The sequence below is a fragment of the Peromyscus californicus genome, unplaced genomic scaffold (assembly GCF_007827085.1).
Source record: "Peromyscus californicus insignis strain IS unplaced genomic scaffold, ASM782708v3 Scaffold_6__1_contigs__length_162567912, whole genome shotgun sequence".
NCBI lineage: Eukaryota > Metazoa > Chordata > Mammalia > Rodentia > Cricetidae > Peromyscus > Peromyscus californicus.
In genome coordinates this window covers 75,638,764-75,657,949 of record NW_026294584.1, presented here as the reverse complement: position 1 = coordinate 75,657,949, position 19,186 = coordinate 75,638,764, and the positions used below count along the sequence as shown (strand labels likewise).

Here is a 19,186-nt window from a genome sequence, read left to right as displayed (position 1 = left end):
AGGTAACTTAAGAGGTGGCGAGTGTTTTATGACGCGTGGAGCCTGGCGTGTTTGCTCTTTCTTTCTGAAACTCATTGAAAAGCACAGGTGTCTGGAAGAGAAAGCATCCTTATCACTCTTCTAAAACATATAACTGAGATACCTTTTTAGACTTGTGCTTACTATGGAAGTGCCCTACACGTTGAAGCCTTCTGGAAGCTAAGCATTTCTCTTTAAAGGTTTAGTTTTATTGTTTTAATTATATGTCTGCATGTGACATGCCTGTGAGTGCAGATGCCCACGGAGGCCAGAGGCATCAGATCTCCCCAGAGCTGGGATTATAGACAGGTGTGAACTGCCTGATGAGCTGGGAACTGAACTTGGGGTCTCTGTAAGAGTAGTAAGCACTCTTGCCCTAGGGATGGGTCCTGATCCCACTGCCAGGGGGCCCCCTAGGACATGAGAGGGCTTTTTGGAGCCCACTGCCTATAGTGGGAGACCTTACACAGCCTTGGTGCAGGGGGTGGGGGGGCTTGGACCTACCTCAGCTGAGCGTATCAGGTTCTGCTGACTCCCACCCCTTGCTCTGGAGGAGGTGGGAATAGAGGGTGGAATGGGGAGGAAGTCTGGGGGGGTAGGAGGAGGGAGGGGAGGGGATCTTTGGTTGGTATGTAAAATGAATAGAAAATTTCTTAATAATAAAAAAGTACATTTAAAAAAAAAGAGTAATAAGCACTCAATCACCGAGCCCTCTCTCCAGCCCCAAGCTAAGCAATTTTCTATTGTGAAAATGTTACTGTTCATATAAAACCTGAATAGTCAAACAATAAACTTATAATGAATCTCTGCTGTGGAAGTAAGAGGAGCGAAAATTATTAACTGTATGAAAAGCATTGCATTTATCTGAAAGAGATAATTTTATTCCAGAATTCTAGGTCAATGAAATGTTAAATTCTCTCAAGACATTTTTATGTTCTTTATGCCTTCTAAGCCCACTGATTAAGAGTGATTAGAGGCATACTTTTGATAACAAACAGGACATTCATCACAAAAGCCTATTTCCCTTTTCTTTTCCTCCTGCTTCAAAAAAGTAAGTAAACAAAAGAAGGAAAAGAAAAAGAAGAGAAAGGAAGAAGTTGAGGCTTGCCATGCAAGACAGAGCGTTGCCTGTCCCACCAGCCATCTCAAGTCCAATCTCTCACTGACCCTGAGAAAAGGGACAATCAGTGCTGACCACAAGCCACTGGAGCTTGTGACACACGAGAACCTTGGGGATGTGTTATGTCTACACTCCTTTATTATCGGCCAAACAGTGAATGCTGGTGGTTTCCCGTGTCCAGTTAAGACTGGCTTTTCCTGGGAAAGCTGCACTGTCCAGCAGCCTCTAGTGGTGTCGTTCCTCATCCTGCTAAGTCCTCAGCCATGTCCCCAAATCCTGTCCAGGGAAAGAGAGGGAATGACACATAAATGCTGTCATTGGAAGCCAAGGAAGGGGGCAGAGCAGAGCAAACAGGATAGGTTCGAGTCTCAACAGTGAGACCAAAAGCCTTGCTGGTTAATGGCCTGGACCTGCATGTGGAATGTCACCTGAGACCCAGGTGAGACAAGCTGTCTATATTGGCCCTCTGCCAACCTTTCCCCTCCCTTTATAAATTCTATGACACTGGCCCTTGGACATTCAATGTTGCTCTTCCACATGGAATTCTATACCTTATGCACTTGTGAATTCTGTTGCCCAGAACATACTACCCATTCAAAAAAACATTTGCCAAGTGAATGGGGAAAGGAGTAGTGGGAGAAACAGAAATCTCTTTACCCTTACTGTGGGCAATCTGTTTGTATATGTTTTCCCTTTATTCCTCACAACAACCTTAAGATGCTCAGTCCAGTGTCAGAGAAGGGAAGGGAAGGCCAGAGATGCTGGCTCACAGGTCTTGACAAAGCAAAGCTGCTATTTAAACTCAGGTCTCTGCCTCCATAAGCCATCCTGATCTGCCTACTGTACTGGATCCTCTGTGAGCCCTCCATGATTCCATTAAGCAAAGATTCACTGTGTATTCATGTGAGGCAGCATTTTGAAGTTCAGTGTGCTCCACATCATAGCATGAAATATTTCTGAGTTGAAAAATGTGCAATTGACTTATTTTTTATGTAACTGAAGATACTTGATGTATAAATAACAAAAATTTAAACCAAAACTACTTTGGTATTTGAGACTGTCCTTGACATTGTTAACCCAAATGATCAAAGGGAAAAAACAGATAAGCGAATAGGCAGTATTTGCTGTGTCTATGATAAGCATTCCTAGAGAGTATGGCCTGCCTGACAAGGGGCCTCTGCCAAGGTACCTACGGGAAGGAAGAGCAGTTTAACTTCTTGCACATGGCTACAGAGCCTGAGCAGCCACTGAGTAGCAGCCCACCATCATTGCCCCCCTCTTGTGCAGTTGCCAGTTGGGCAACCCTAGGCCAGGAGAGCACATGAGCTTCATAGACCAATGGGCCAGAAATTAGGACTCAGGCTGCTAAGACCAGAGGACAAGTGAAACAACAACCTCAGGGGTGGATCAGAGTCCAACAAGACAGAGCCACGCTGTGCATGTGTCCCACCAAAACAGAGCATGCTTGCTGCGCAAGTGTGTCCATGATTTCCTAAGCTGGGATAGGTGTACGGAAGAGGGATGTGTTCACTGTTGTCCCAAGAATCAGCTTCAGTTAACCGAGGTTTCTCTATGCAGGATGTCCTGCTCCACACCGAATGGTGCCCACCCTGGTGGCCTGTCCTTACTGGATTTCAGATGCAGTGACTGCTTGCTGTTTGTAAACCTCATAGAAAACAACAAGGCCTCGTTGAGCAAAGCTCCATATGCTCACATCCTCCTTCCTGAAATGCTCTTCCCAGTGACAGCCCATTTCCTCACTTCCTTCACACCTCTGCCTAGGTCTCATTATGGAAAAGAGGCCATCTCTGTCCCTTCAATATAAAATAAGACACCTCATCCACTGTCACTCATACTCATCTTTCCTTGTTTTTTTTTTTTTTGGTTTTTCGAGACAGGGTTTCTCTGTATAGCTTTGCGCCTTTCCTGGGACTCACTTGGTAGCCCAGGCTGGCCTCGAACTCACAGAGATCCGCCTGGCTCTGCCTCCCGAGTGCTGGGATTAAAGGCGTGCGCCACCACCGCCCGGCTATCTTTCCTTGTTTTATCTCTATCGACCTAATGATGTTTTTATTTTTAAAACTTTTAATGACGTACTTATTTTTATTTTATGTGTAAGGGTATTTTGGCCTGCACGGATGTCTGTGTATTATGTGTGTGAAGTAGGTGTGGAAGCCAGCGGAGTTCAGATCCCCTTGAACTGGAGTTACAGACAGTGGGAGCCACCATGTAGATACTGAGAATGGAACCTGGGTCCTCTGCGAGAGCGACAGTGTTCTTAACCACTGAGTCAGGCAGCACCATTGGACACTTAATTATGCTGTGCTTAGCCCAGCATATGGGGTCTGTCAGCCTTGCCTCTGCTTCTGGCACTTCGGTCGTCTGCCCGCCCCTTCTTAACCTTGGGGCTGGCCACCTTGGAACCCCTTCTCTCACCCTGGCCACGGTGCTCCTCCATGCTTTGCTGGCCTTCGTCCTAGCCCACCTCTTCCTTGTATGTGACGTGTCCTCTTCTACGGCCTTTCCACCCACCTCTGTTGCCTGAGTCAACTGCTGCTGTCGCTGATCAACGGCAAACACACTGGTAGCTCTGTTTGCTGATTTTTTTTTTTTTCATGATGCGTGTTTCCCATCTTTCGATGTAGCGTGTTTTACCTAAAATCCAGTCATACACACTGTGTCTCCTAGTCCCCTCGCCAGCAGCTTGAGGGCCTGGCATTTTACTTGTTGGTCTTTGCATGGTGCCTTATAACAACAGAAAGAATGGTGCTTCTGTCTGGCGGTTCTCTTTTTTCTGTTGTTGGCTAGGATTAGATTAGGCTTTGATTAGAACCTCTTAGATTATCCCAGAACTTTACAAGGTTATTTACTATATACATGTTCCATTCCTCTGTTTTACACATTTATAGTCATACAAACTCACATGTTTACACACAACTTTTGACTGATTGTCCCTAAAACATCTAAAAGCTGGTACCACCAGATCGATGCCTTCAGCCTCGGTCCACTTAGGCTAAACTCAAGGAACGAATGGTTCCTGTAATGTGGCTGTTTCCTAATAGACAGATAACATGCTCAGAATGCCCTAGAGTGTAAGGTTGCCATGGTGTTTTCACGTGATGCTGCTACTCACCTCGACCTTACTGAAGTTTTGTTCTGTTACCAGTGTGAAGAAAATGCCAGTCTTCATGCTTCACTCAGTAGAAACAGAATAGTACAAAAGCACTGAGTATTCCCCTGGTGATCTCAAAGTGGGTCGGACAGCTACTAAAAGGAACTGAACGTCTTAAATAGCACTTTATTTTAAGAATAACAACATCTCCTACATTAGTGAATTCACTTATGATTTCCAGATGGTCTTGGTTTTCTTTTTTCAATTAATAATAGGATAACTAAAAATAAATGTTCATTTACCCCAAAGAAAATATTTTGTGCAGATCTGTGCTACTTGAAAAGTACATTTTTGAGTAAAACGATTTAAGCACAGTCATTTATGATTTTATGAAAGCAGGAAGAGACAGAACAGCTTCATTTACAATATGCCAGGAGAACAAGGTAAATCAAGACAATTTTGATGCAAGAGAATTAATTTAAGTGCTATTTTAAACATACACACAGAAGCATTCAGCATAAATATCTGCCTATTAGGAAAGATTCCCCTCCCATCAGATGTCCTAGCCAGGTGTCGGTGCTGCCTATGGCAGAGCCAAATGCAGCTTTAAGGTACATGAATAATTAGAAAAACAACCGGCGGTTACATGTTTGTAAGATATAAATTACAAATCACCGACTTGCCAGCTCTTACTTTTTTTTTCCTGGGAGGGGAAGATTGTTCTCCCTGTAACCTTGGCTTGTTTTCAGGGTCTATTCCTCCCTGCTAGCTGAGATGAAACACCAAACCCGTGCCATTTGAATTTGCGCAACAATACTTTAATACCCAGAGCGCCTCCATAAATAGTCTGTTCTCCCCACACTCCAGAGAAAACGGCCCGGTTGAATCGATCTAAGCCTGAGGGCTCAGAGGAGTGTGGTGCCCCCAGCTTCTGCCCAGGTCCTTGCAGGAATGTTTACCTAAGCTACAAAGATACTGCTTGCCAGACACACCATGTTGCTGCCGCAGCCTTAGCAACCGGCGCCAGGTTTTTGTTGTTGTTTACCATCTGGTGGGCCATGCTCCTTTAAGAAACATAAACTTCTCCTCCTTCCCGGCCTCAGTCAGTAATCATTCACGACCTGTCAGCTGTCTGAAGTCATCTGGAGGAGCAGCCTACAGAAATCATCTTGCCTCTCCCCCCCAAGAAGAAAAGTTAAAAGCTGGCAGATGGACAGTGGCTTTCTGCATGAGAGTAGCCAGATAGTGCCCACGGGGCATCTAAGCTTGGGTTTTATTTCTGCAATGGAAGTGTTAGCAGCTGTGGCTGGGGAGGTTACTTTCAGAAGGCGTGGAATCGCTGCAAATGTTTTTGCATTTTGGTGAACAGTAGCTATTAGGGGACATTGTGCTGTTATTGCAGAGCCCCACAATGAAGATTCAGGAGCATCCCAGTATATCTGACACCAAACAACAGAGGAATCAAGATGCCGATGATCAGCAAGAGAGCTTTGTCCCTGAAATGCCCCCGTTGGACCTGACAGCATTGTGTGATGAGAAGAACTGGGAAGGTAAGTGATCCTCTGCCATTTGGATTGTTTGGCACTGAAAAAAATCAATATAAATAAGTCCATGCAAGGTGTGTGACTGCATGCCTGTGAGGTCGAGAGTAAGAGCTATGCATGCAGAAGAAACTGGGTTTCTACAAAGAAATAACCGAAAATCCTTTACCAGGCAGCACAGGAGCAGGCTTAGTGTTGCCTAGGGTAGTTGCAGTACAAGAAAGGAAGACAGGCATGCTCTTTGTCCTGGTGGCACCTTGCAGTATATTTTTAACCCACCAAGCATGCTGCCCCTGCTTGTGGTATGCCGCAGAAAGCCGGCCACCCACTACCTCATCCACCACCCCCACGCCTCAGCTGCCCCCCTGCTACCTACCATTCACCCCACTACATCACTCACTTCCCGCAGTACACCTTCCAGGTTGTCAAGGAAGATGTTTTTCTTCGCTTTTCTTCTATCTTTTAACGTATGCATTAAAAAAAAAAACAAACAGGTTAACACACACTAACGAGAACACTGAATGCTGAAAACATGGTTTCAGACTTTTTTTTTTTTCCCCAGAGACGTCTGGTGAAAACATCAGAAATTTACTTTGAGGAAGAAGTTAGCTTTATCAAAACTCTGTCAGAGAGGGCCCAACAGCCGTTCCAATCAAGGTGCCTTCTTTATCCCTCTGTCTACACTCAAACCCATATCCGCGCTCGATAGAGTGACTTTCTGAAGGCCACAGCGTCATGACTTAGCAGAGGGTCACAACTATGAAAATCAGCCCTGCTAGTCCTAGTGTGCCCTGCCCACTATGCAGACCCACTCCTCTTTTTCCACCCAATGATCAAAGTCCGTCTGAAAAGCCCACATGTGAAAAGTTGACCTAGTTATCGTTCTGGCCTGCGGGGCTTTGAAAAACTGTTTTATTTTCATTTTCCTTCCTGTAATCTAAGAAACCTGTTCTGGTTATTTTCACATAGTTAGGCAGCAGATCTGAAATTTTGTCACATCATCCCAGCTCAAAATATTCAGAGAACAAAAGAGGGCACGGTTGACTTGCTTCATGTCATGTTAAATTTAACTGATCTATGTCTGGATATCAGTTGGTTTATCGTTCATTTCTGCCCACTTTGAAATAATCATATGTCTTTTTAATCTATAAATTCACAACAACCTGCCTTCTCTACCCACAAGAGTCTCAGAGTGCTCACTGTTGCCCACATAATAGCAAAAGCAAAAATAAATAATGAGTTTCAGTGATACAGCCTATCTTATAGATTTTAAATAAGAAGAAGAAATTGGAGCCAAAATTCAAATGAGCTGCAGCTGCTTCCTGCCCCTCCCCTGAAATGGACTGGACTTGGTTTGATTTTTTCTCTTGGTTAATCATAAATTCAAATTTCTCTCTCTACATACATAACCTAAAATAAAGCTGAACCACGTGTTCCAGAGTGGTTGAAAGTCAATTTAGAGTTTCTTAGAAACCATTCTATTACTTTAAAGAACTATTCTGCAGAGAATAAAAATCTGGAGGAACCAGCATCTTCTTTAGAAGGTTAAGCATGTTTTCTAAAAGGTTATTGGGAAAATGCGCTTTACAGGCTGTTTGGGAGCGCGAGACTTTGGCTTCATGCAAATTGTTGCGACTATTCATTTTTCCCATTACATTGGCATTTGTTGTTGAACTTCTACACCTTTCAAATCTACAGGGATTTATTTTTCAAGGTCATTTTGGCTGTTTATTGCTCTCAGTAACCTTTTTAAAATGACCTATTTTAATTTCCAAATAGGTTTATAACAGGAACATGGCCATAAGTATAGTCAAAATAAAGGAACCAATGCGAAAAGCTAGATTAAATGACAACAATAAATTTGGTGGCTAGAAAATCATCTTGTTTATAGCTTCAGTGATGCAAGAAAAGGTGTTTTTCTAGTAGCAAGTAGCTTGACACTGGTTTAAGTTGTGCACACAAAAGCAAGGCAGCAAAATATGGAGATGGAAGCAGTAATCACCGGACTACACAAACCAACAGCCACACTAAGCCTCCAACAACCCCAAAGTTGCTGTATGGAGGGACACTCTGTGTTTGCGAGCCTGCTCGCTGGCCCGTGTCATTGGTCACAGTCTGGTGTGTAGCCAGGAAGGGTCGGCTGATTTAGGGTGGCATGAATGGGTGTGGTTGGAGCAGCGTGTGTCTGGGAAATAATACTCTCCAAGTTCTTAAGCTTAGGAATCAAGGGAACAATGAAAGAGATTGAAACGGTAAGTAGATTCCATAGTCTACAGAGTGGAACCCTTGAGAGGTGAACATAGGGCCCATCTCATCCTGCTTGCTGGCCTGTAATCAACTGTGCCTTCATATTTTAAGACACATTATGTAATCTACCATGCCATTATTCTTTTTGGTGTCAGGGTTTCAAGTCTTCAAAGTTAAATGGATATACAAATCAAAGGCACTGTTCTAATACTGAACGGTAATTAGAATTGTGTAATTAAAATGTTACTAAGTCCCATGCATGCTGATTTGTATGAGATTTAAACATACAACTGTGCTTTATTTGCCCTGAAATTAGGTGTAAAGAGCACTTAGACCTGAGAATGGTAGCTCACACTTGTAATCCCAATGTGGGGAGACTGAGGCAGCAGAATCACCACAACTTTGAGGCCAGCCTGTGCTACAGAGTGAGACCCTATAGCACAGGCTGGCCTTGGATTCAAGTTCCTCCTACCTCAGCCTTCCACGTGCTGGGATTACAGGTGTTGACCACCACAAATAGCTAAGAGGACATTTTTTAAAGGTCACAAAACGCTTACTTTTTCTCACTTTTTACTTACAATGGACAACAGTTTTGGAGAGAAATTCTCTATAAGAGTCATAAAGAGAGGCTGGCAAGATGGCTCAGTGGGTAAGGGCACTTGTCACCAAGTCTGATGACCTGAGTTCAGGCCCCAGAACTTACATTGTGGAAGTAGAAAACCAAGTCCCCAAAGTTGTCCTTTGTCCTTCACATACGCACCACCGTGCACACAAACACAATCAATCAATTCATCCATGTTTAAAAAAAAAAAGTATTTTAGAAGAATCATGGAGAAGCAAGTGATCTTAGAAGATCTCCAGTTGAACCCTCCCATTGTACAATTAAGAAAGCTGAGCATCTCCTAACTTCTCACTCATGCCCAAACAATACTAATCAGGCATCCCATCAAATAAAGCAGATAAGAACCAAATTCTTGGGTCAAATCCTGGCTCTGCTGCTTGATCAGCTCTGTGGGCAAATTAGAAAATCTGTCTCCATTTTGCCTTGATTCCATTGTCCTTAACTAGGTGTAACAACAACAGCAAATAATACATAATAAATATAGTCATTGTTTAGCAAGGATTAAATGAGCTAATCCCTGCTGTCTTCCACATCCTATGTGTACCATGGAAATATTACTGCATTTCTCTTCCACAAATATCTCTAAAATATACTTTTGAGGGGAAATTCAGCCAATATTTTGTATGAAATTCTCAAGGAATTAATTATTTTTCAAAGAAGCAAAATCAGTAATAACTAGGCAGGTCCTCCATGTATTTGCCAAGTGCTGCCCATTCACACTAACCTCCATTCCTTTCTTTGTAGTAAGCTAGACCCTGGCCTGGGAAATGCCGCACTTGAAGAGAGAGCAGCTGGGCACCTGGCAGGGTCTTGATGATAGCTGTCTCTGAGGCATGTGAGCAACAGAAGACAGGCAGGGTGGTACATTCGTAAATGATTAAGAAACTATGTGAAGCCGGGCAGTGGTGGCGCACCCCTTTAATCCCAGCACTCGGGAGGCAGAGGCAGGCAGATCTCTGTGAGTTTGAGGCCGGTCTGGTCTCCAGAGTGAATTCCAAGACAGCCCAGGCTACACAGAGAAACCTTGTCTGGAAAAAAACGAGCAAACAGAAGAAACTATGTGTAAATGGGTAAAGCCCTAGGTCAGTCGCCTCGAATAGTGTTGTTCCTATTGGTTGAAGTCATCGGCCCTATTCTGTTCAATAATTTAAGCAGACCAATTGAGGACCTGCTTCTTAACTTTGCAGATAGAAGCAAAACAGATGCATGAGCCTTAAAAAAAAAAATCAAATCTGCCCGTGACACAGCTGACTACTGAAGTTCCTTATAAATCTGGTAGTTGAAAGACTTTTTGAACAATTTAGTAAGACTACCATTGTTCTAAGGTTGAATTATGGGACACTAAAAAGAATTTATGAAAGTAATCCCTCCATTGTGGCCTCTGTCTTTCCATGTCTGAGATGGACAAGCACCTCTTTGAACAGCTAAAAGGAGAGTTATGACATTGTGCCAAACAATAATGGCTCTAAATAACATAGTTGGAAAAAGAAGCGTGGAAAATATCATCTCCCTTAATTTCATCCAGATTTCTTATAAGTAAGTCATTCCAATAACCAGTTTCTTTTATATAGACAATGACTCGCTCTAGCCAGATAACAGAGTGCAGCTGTCTCGATGCCCTGCACCAGCATTGCTCAGAGGTGAAGTCCTTCCTCTCATGGGTTCTTTCCCCCGATGCCCCGGTGGACTGTGGTATCTGAATCAAGACTCCTCAGAACCCATTCTTATCACTTAGATAGCAGGAACACAGCTTTCATATTTGTTATTTCTGATGACCTGCTATGATGTCAAATGACCTGAATGAATTAGTTTTTTAATAAAAAAAAAAAGAGTCATGATTATATCTAGAGTTCATTGTGAGTGTACTGAAGGGAGTTTTATTTGGAAATGAAAATGCGCTCACTTTATGGCCTGCTGTGGGAGAAGAGTCAAGTGTGAAGCCTTGCATCTTTTCTCTTGTCCCTTTGAATACTTTTGCAATATCCTTGTTTCAATGCTCTAGAGTTACTAAATCTAAAACACTTGTCAAGCAGCCGTTAGAAATGGCTGGTGGTGCAGCCTCAAAACTGGCTCTCTACAAAGCAATGAAATTGCATCTACTGTGCTTCACACTATTTAGGGAAGTAGCCTGACTGCCTAGTTGGGTGAATATTAGCAAATGTAAGCTAGAATATTTCAGACTAAAATGTGGAACTGGCTGTTTTGACTCTTTAGTATATGTGATTCATGCTACATGTCAGTTTGTGGCTTTCTGAAATGGGATCCTTTAAATTTGAGACTGTATCAAACAAGAGAATGGATAGATGGCTTCAGGTTAGCTGCCAAGCACCACTTTTAATTCAGTCTGTTTATAATGAATTCATGATCATAGAGACCAAATGGTGGAAAACTCAAAGACATTTTCATTTTAGAAAATGTATTCTTCTGAATTAAAATTCAAATTGAGGGTGTCAGGATCAAAAGTAAGATCTTTTCAAACTCTATTTCTTTTTTCTTGATGAATAGAAATGTCCAACTAACTAGCACACTCTTGTGCCAATATCAACATCATACTTTGTTATATCAAAGTCTCACATCCCTCCAAAGCAGCTCTCACTCCCCTTAATTGTTTACTCCTCTGTAGAGAGCCTATGGCCAGCTGCATGGCTGCTTAGGCAGTCTTAACCCTCTCCCAGTCTGGGCTGAGTTCATTTTTGTCTTAGGAAATGGGAGACACAGTCTGGTCAGTTTAACAGTCTCATCCTCTGCAACTTAACACTAAACTTTACGATTCCCCCAGATTTTCCCTTGTCCTGGCTCTCTCCTTTCCTGGTGCTTTTCACCCTTTTATGTTGGTTGAGCTGCTCAGTCCTAAACCTGCTACTTAGCCGACAGAGACCGATACCGTTCGTCCAAAGAATGAGATGGCTGTGTCCAGGGTTAGCCACATGAATTGCCCCATGTTTTGAGACTCAATAAACAGGACCTTTTTTGCCCCTTGAACATTTTTTAGTTTTCAAAATATTTATCTGTGTTCTCAGATAGCTTGAGTTCCTTTAAACTTTTCAAACCTTGTTCTTTATGACTTAACATTTCAGGTGAGCATGCTTAGCTTTCCTGTTTTGCTGTGAAGTCTTCCTGAGCTTTAGGCGGTCATCACTGATTTTGTAGTTCTGGCACATTCTAAAACAAAGCACTGACTTAGAAGTTAGAAGGCAAGAGGGCAGACCCACTCTTCTCACTGCCTGGGGGCTGCTTCTTAACTTCCTCAGATCCCAGTAGCCTTATCTCTCAGCAGCCTGGGATCAGTAGTTCTCAAACTTGGTGATCATGGGGGCACTTGAATCATTTGGGAAGCTTTTAAGTGTGTGCACTCTGGGTGTGTGTGTGTGTGTGTGTGTGTGTGTGTGTGTGTGTGTGTGTGTGTGTATTTATGTGTATAGATGAACATGTGTGTACATGTTTGTCAGCCTGCTTGTCAGTCATGTCTGGACCTTCACTTAAATACACTGTATATGAGATGAGTTAAGGATTTGTATCTTGATACTTGTTACCTGTTTCCCTGGGTTACTCTAAACATGTACCAAGGGTGAGAGGTTTTAAGAACGCAGTTAACCTGGCTCTGACATTCTGGGATTACAATCTTGTCTTTCTAGATACAAAGCTTAAGCACATTTATTTTATATAGCTGCATACATTTTCAAGCTTCATAGTTGAAGGAGCAGCTAGGTGTTCACTTCTTCAAACTCTAGGGATCCCAGAAACTAAGGTCATGTGGCAAGTACTAACTGGCCTTATGGAGATCACTGAATGGCAAGTGTATTTGAAGCTCCCAGTGCAGAGTATTACAAGTGGAAAATGGCATGCCATACAAGATTTACTTTGAAATCTTTTAGATATAGTTTTAAAGCTTTTCTTAATATTTATTTTGTACAGGGCAGGGGGTGTGTTGCACCTGTGCCACAGCGGACATGTGGAGCTTAGAAAACAGCTTGAAGAGTTGGTTCTCTCCTTCCACCATATGGGTTCCGGGCATCAAATTCTGAAATTACAAGTGCAAACCACAGGGAGAGGCATGCTAATCCTGTGTACTATGCAGAGAGGCACAAGGAGAAGCATGCTCATTCTGTGTACTATGCAGAGAGGCACAGGGAGAAGCATGCTAATCCTGTGTACTAGGCAGAGAAGCACAGAGAGAAGCATTCTAATCTTGTGTACTAGGCAGAGAGGCACAGGGAGAAGCATGCTAATCCTGTGTACTATGCAGAGAAGCACAGAGAAAAGCATGCTAATCTTGTGTACTAGGCAGAGAGGCACAGGGAGAAGCATGCTAATCCCGTGTACTATGCAGAGAAGCACAGAGAGAAGCATGCTAATCCTGTGTACTAGGCAGAGAGGCACAGGGAGAAGCATGCTAATCCCATGTGCTAGGCAGAGGCACAGGGGGAAGGCTTCCCAAATGGCCCACACAGAGACTGTAAACCCTTGGTAAATAGTATCTCACAAGTCTAGCATGGCTCCTTAGTCATCAGAATTGTCATGGTTGTATGCGCGCCCTCCTTGACACTCATCACTCTTTTGGTGGTGCTCCTGATTGGAAAGGTTTCACTCACCTGTGGGGGAAATTGGAATTAGACACAATTGGATATACACCTTACAGGCTGTTCCTCAGGGCAGCCCTAGCAAATTCTCTTTTGAAAGGAAGTAAGAATGGAGATAAAGGCAGGTGGTGGGCATCAGGTACAGTGGTGATTTCAGTTAGACATAGTGCCTACTCTGGACCTTGGATCTGGAGTGAGAAACCACTTAGTGGGTAGTAACCTAAAACATTCAGGACACCTGGATAATGATGCCTTCAAGAACAGTGTTGGTTCACCTCTTACACCACATCTGTTTTCCAGAGCCCCTCCCTTCCTGGCAGCAAGAGAATGTGGACTCTGACGAAGCCCGCCTCTCCCCACAGGCTGGGCGCCTGATTCACCAGCTTCTGGATGAGGACAGCGACCCCATGCTGTCCCCCAGGTTCTATGCCTATGGGCAGAGCAGGCAGTACCTGGATGACACAGAAGTACCTCCATCTCCGCCAAATTCCCATTCTTTCATGAGGTATGTTCAATGCTGTTGATCAGCAGCTCCAGCAGTCACATGACATTGGAACCGAGGGAATGGCTCGCCCACTGACGGCTAGCCCTTTTGTAAAACTTAAGTTGGGAATCTGTGCAAAGACACACCTCTATCCTAGTACACGAGCTGTGTTGGAGTTTCCGCTTGAGCTATGGCCCAACTGCAGATCTCATTTTGAATTCCAGTTAGCGACTCCTTTCTAAAGCTCTGTCAAATTTAACATTCAGTCTTACAGTCAATTTCACATTGTTCCGATAATGTTAAGTGGAAGTGAGAGAAACACAGACCTAATTCATAGGTGGCATATGCAGAACTCCAACTCAGAAAATACACCCATCCACTTGGTTTTATCAAAAGGGAGAAGATGTTTTCATTTCTCTGTGCTATATTCTCTCATACCCCAAAGCCCCGTCCCATAATTTACTGGTTCTTCACGGGGCTGCTAACCCAGACCATGTTCTTTACAGGCGGAGAAGCTCTTCCCTTGGGTCCTACGATGATGAGCAAGAGGACTTGACACCTGTGCAGCTCACCCGAAGGATCCAGACCCTTAAAAAGAAGATCCGCAAGTTTGAGGACAGGTTTGAAGAGGAGAGGAAGTACAGAGTGAGTTCTCGGTGGGGTCGCCTCACCCCAACACACCCTTCAGCATGTAGAGCAGTGGCTCTCAACCTGTGGGTCATGACCCCCTTGGAGGTCACATATCAAATATCCCGCATAATCAGAGATTTACATTACGAATCATAACAGTAGCAAAATTACAGTTATGAAGTAGCAATGAAATAATTTGATGGTTGGGGTCACCATACATGTATTAAAGAGTCACAGTATTAGGAAAGTTGAGAACCACTGATGCAGAGGATACCAGAAGCTGATAAAAAAAGGGAATTTTTTTTGTTGAGCTGAAATTTGATTCAAGATTGTCTTCTACCGTTTCCTCCTTGCGGGCTCCCTCCACTGTTGGTTCTGTCTTAGTTTCCCAAGCCAGGGACAAGAGAGGATTGTTCAGAGGGGTTGCAGTGTAAGCCCACAAACTCCTTCACTTTCTTCTCCATCAGCCTCATGAGCTGAAACATACCAATAGTAGAAAAGGAGATATGGACCTCACAGGAGTCCGTGATCATAAAGGTCCATTATTTCGCCCTTAAGGAAGTCTGTGGGAGTATCAGAAATAAGCAATAAAATATTTACTCTAGACTTTCTTTTCCCAGCCCTCCCACAGTGATAAAGCAGCCAACCCAGAGGTTCTGAAGTGGACAAATGACTTGGCCAAATTCCGGAAACAGCTTAAAGGTAAGTGAAGTTGTGGACCCACTGGCATAGTCTGATATGCAACTAACCAGGAGCCAAATCCCGTGGGTCCTTCCAAGTGCCATCATTGGGGTGCCCCAGGCCTGAAGACACTTCCCAGTTCTCCCAGGTCTTTATGGGACACCATCCCAACACTTTGTATAGCCTCACATCAAACCAGACCAGATAAGATATGAGTTCCTCAACCTGTCTTCATTTCCACACACTTTTCCTAGAAGGATGGTTTCACATCAATACTTCCAAAGCAGCAGTTTAATCTAAAGGTGCACTTGCTGGAGTGTTAGAAAGCATCTCATCAGAGATGAATCTGTGAGAAGAGTGAGGGCCCTTCCCCTCAGACAGCTTGCTGTATTTAGGGGCTGGTCACAGAAACAACCAAATGGAGTAAATAAAACGGGGTATGTAGGTTGGATGAAAAACAACAGTCAGTGTCTGGTTTTAGATCAGCACATCTATATGCACTAAGAGAATGCATTGAAACTGCCCCTTTCTGAACTCAGAGCCCAAGCCCATGTAGCCAAAAATCAGGTGCTAAAAGCTAACACTTTCCTAGGAATTAGAGTTTGGGAAACATCTCTGAAGATCCAGGAAGAGCCTATTAGTTTGGTTTGTGTAATGATCCAGGGATTTTCTCTTACACTGTAATTCAATACTCTGTGAAAAGAAGTCATAGCTAAGCAGTTATTGACATGGCAGTTAAAGCAGTCTGGGTCCGGCCAACCTCAGCCTCATGGATCTCTGTTTCCAAATCTAATTGCCTAGAGTCGAAACTAAAGATCTCTGAAGAGGACCTCACCCCCAGGACACGACAACGAAGCAACACACTCCCCAAGAGCTTTGGTTCCCAGCTAGAAAAGGAAGATGAGAAGAAGCAAGAACTGGTGGATAAAGCCATCAGGCCCAGCGTGGAAGCTACACTGGAATGCATACAGAGGAAGCTCCAAGAGAAGCGAGAGGAGTCTAGCCGTCCTGAGGACATTAAGGTAGGATGCTGTTAGGGAGCCTGGGGGAACGCCCATCCTAAGTCAGTGCAGCCAGCATTGTGAGAACACGGGCCATGCAGATGGCTGTTGATATCTTTACCACACTTACCTCCTGCTCAGCTCGCTTCCCAGCCAGGAGTTCCTTTCCTCTGCTGTCTCCTGGTATGACAAGCCCAGTGAATGGGGGAAGAGGACAAGGGACAGGGCATGTCACATGAATCCCAACAAGCACAATGATACCTTTTAAAAGCTGGAGTGTTTCACCCGTAGGTACTTTGGTTTCTGACTACCGACTGAAAGCAGATTGCTCTTTTGACTCCACAGCAGAATGAACTTATTGAGGCTAATAGATGGCTTGACTCTCTGAGGGGAGGGATTATATGCAAATCTTTAAGAGCATGTAGCCGATAACTGCAGCTATTGCTGGACCCATTTAAGTCGGTCCATGTCTTCAGTGGGTCTTTCCTGCCATGTGGGTGTTCCAGGTAGCTGGTGACAATGGTGCTGTGCACTCTATGTTTCTGGTGGGAGGTCACGAGGTTCTCTCATCCCCATGTGAGCTTTGGGCAGAGCATTTTAACCCTTCCTTTAGATGAGCTTGACAAAATAAAGAAGGTGGGATGCGCTCAAATGTGCTTCCCATGTTTTATTTCTTACCACTGTGTTTACACAGGATATGACCAAGGACCAAATTGCCAATGAGAAAGTGGCCCTGCAGAAAGCGCTTCTATACTATGAAAGCATCCACGGGAGGCCGGTATGTGATGTACCAAACCTTCTCATGAGGGTCGGTTGTCTGGTTTAGGAAAGTTTCTACAATGTAGTGCCATCCAGGAAATAGGGCCTTCAAAAGTATTAGACCTTGAACTTAATTGAATCCCAACAAACATGAGTCTGCAAGTAAACTTAAGTTGCTAATATTCTATTGAAAGGGAAGAGAGGTAAAGGATGGAAGGGAGCGTATAGAGTGCATAAAATTCTGAAAGAAAGTGACCTCCTGCCCAAGTCAGCCCTATAAGCTGCAGGTGACTCTAAGCTTCCACAGCCATATTATAAAGGGATTAAGCTTGAACATCTGTCATAAAACTGTTACTCTGCGCTGCAGGGCACAGCCAGCATTTCTAAAGGATTCCTGTCGGTGTGTAGAACCCCAAGTGTGAAGTCCGTAATGTAGTTTTGCCTTTTTATCATATCAGGAAGCATCTGAGGTGGCTTGGCATTTAGCAAGCGTATGTTGGGTGGTTCTTGCTAGCTCTAGGGAAGCCAGTAGTGAGGCAGGCTTCTGCTCTCTTCCTTGGGAGACTTAGATATTCTTGTTGTCTATTACTTTTCATAATCTTCTTTTCAGACAGTTGACAAGAAATGCCGGGGTGTGGTGGCACATGCCTTCAATCCCAGCACTCAGGAGGCAGAGGCAGGTGGATCTCTGTGAGTTTGAGGCCAGCCTGGTCTGCAGAGTGAGTTCCAGGACAGCCAGGGCTACACAGAGAAAACCTGTCTCAAAAAACAAAAAAACAAAAAAAATCAAAGAAAAAAAAATGCAACAGCAACAGCAGTTCCCCCAGGCAGGATGAGGAAGCATGAAGTTTAGATTCATGGATTTTCACAAAACCCCCAAATACAGGACTCTTCCTCCACTCTATCATAACTACTAATTTAATGAATTAATGGAATTAATTTAATCTTTTCTTCTAAATGATACTCTCTTTTCAGTGCAGAAGCTTCCAGAATGATATATTAAGCTCCTTTTTAAACAAGGCACAGTATTAGACCAGGTTCTTCAGGGGCTAGGCAAACCCTCTACCCCAGAACTATCCCTCCAGTCATGGGTTGGGGTGAGGGAGGTGAGGATTCTGGGTGTTGTTTACCTAATAGTGAACCTAATCCTCAGTGACTGGCACAAAACTTGTCACACAGTGTAAGCCCAGGGACTATCCACAGAAGGCATCCAGGTGTTCTCCATTGCATTTTAGTTCTCAACAGATCAGGTTTTTGTTGTTTGTTTCGTTTTATTTTGTTTTAATGCTGGCACCAGTGCTGATTCATTTTGCTGGACTGTTCCGGCAGTGGAAAAATACTAGAACTCTGGGATAATGTTCATGGTTCAGCCAAGTTTGGCTTTAGATTTTTTTTTTTTTATTTGAAGGCACTGAACCAAATAGTAAGTGCTCCAGAGTTCAAAGATTGTGAAATGTTGTCCTTCTGTCCTGGAATATTCAGGACCATGAGAAGCAGAATTGAACTGTTGTGAGCAGAGAAGAGAGCCCCTTTGCCACGGCAGCTCAAAATCCCGAGTGTGGAACTTGTGGCCACTAGAGGGCTTCTGTGACACTGTTTTCCCTTTGCATACTTCTTTCCCTTGCATGGATTCTAGCTGGAATATTGACAGTCCGTCAAAAGCTTCCTGGCCGGGGTCTCCCGCCTGAGAGAGCACACAGCTGCATTCTAAGAGGATCAACCCTCATTGTTGCTTCACTGGTTTGTGTGGTGGAGGGATTTTTGTTGTTGCTGCTGCGGCTGCTGCTGTTGTTTTTGTTTTTTCACGGCTTTCAGCTGGGAAGATTTTCATTCTATCTGTATCTCATTCCACAGTGCAGACACCATGAGCCTCAGAATTGTAGGAATTCTGCTTGGCAGAGACCTCGTGCTACTTAAGTAACCACCTGAACTCTTGGTATTTGGTTGATAGAGATCTGTGATGGGTTGTCATGGCAGGAAAAAGAGACACACAGAGACATTTATACATATATTGACCTGTAAGCTCAAAACAGAGGATGTGAAATAGCAGCTTTGGGACTGCATAGTAAATGACAGTTCTCACTGCTGCTACAGTCATGTGTTCTGCTCTCTCCTGCCCTTGACATTAGATGACCAGTGGGGTGAAGAGGGTACTCTTCTTACCTGCCTGTTATTAAGAATACAAAGTTTTAGATAGATCAAGATTCAAGCATCTCACAAGGTAGAGAACAAATTGCAGAACAAATATTAATGTCATTTATCTCTGTTCCCAAGTCTCTCTGCCTCTCTCTGGGTCACAAAGCTCTAACCTCCTCAGAAAAAAAAAAAGCAAACTTGCCTTGATATTTGGCCAATCTGAAAATCAAAGTAAATTTTTATTTCTTAGATTTC

At 43.7% G+C, this 19,186-nt stretch overlaps 1 protein-coding gene across 1 annotated transcript in view; it reads left to right on the top strand.

Annotated features, from left to right (window-relative positions):
* Window positions 1–19,186, top strand: part of Fam13a (family with sequence similarity 13 member A) — a 163,669-nt gene that overhangs the window by 126,635 nt on the left and 17,848 nt on the right. Inside the window, 6 exon segments of the mRNA XM_052719245.1 lie at window positions 5,653–5,800; window positions 13,541–13,745; window positions 14,231–14,369; window positions 14,975–15,056; window positions 15,837–16,057; window positions 16,731–16,814. Coding sequence (XP_052575205.1) covers window positions 5,653–5,800; window positions 13,541–13,745; window positions 14,231–14,369; window positions 14,975–15,056; window positions 15,837–16,057; window positions 16,731–16,814 — 879 coding nt within the window.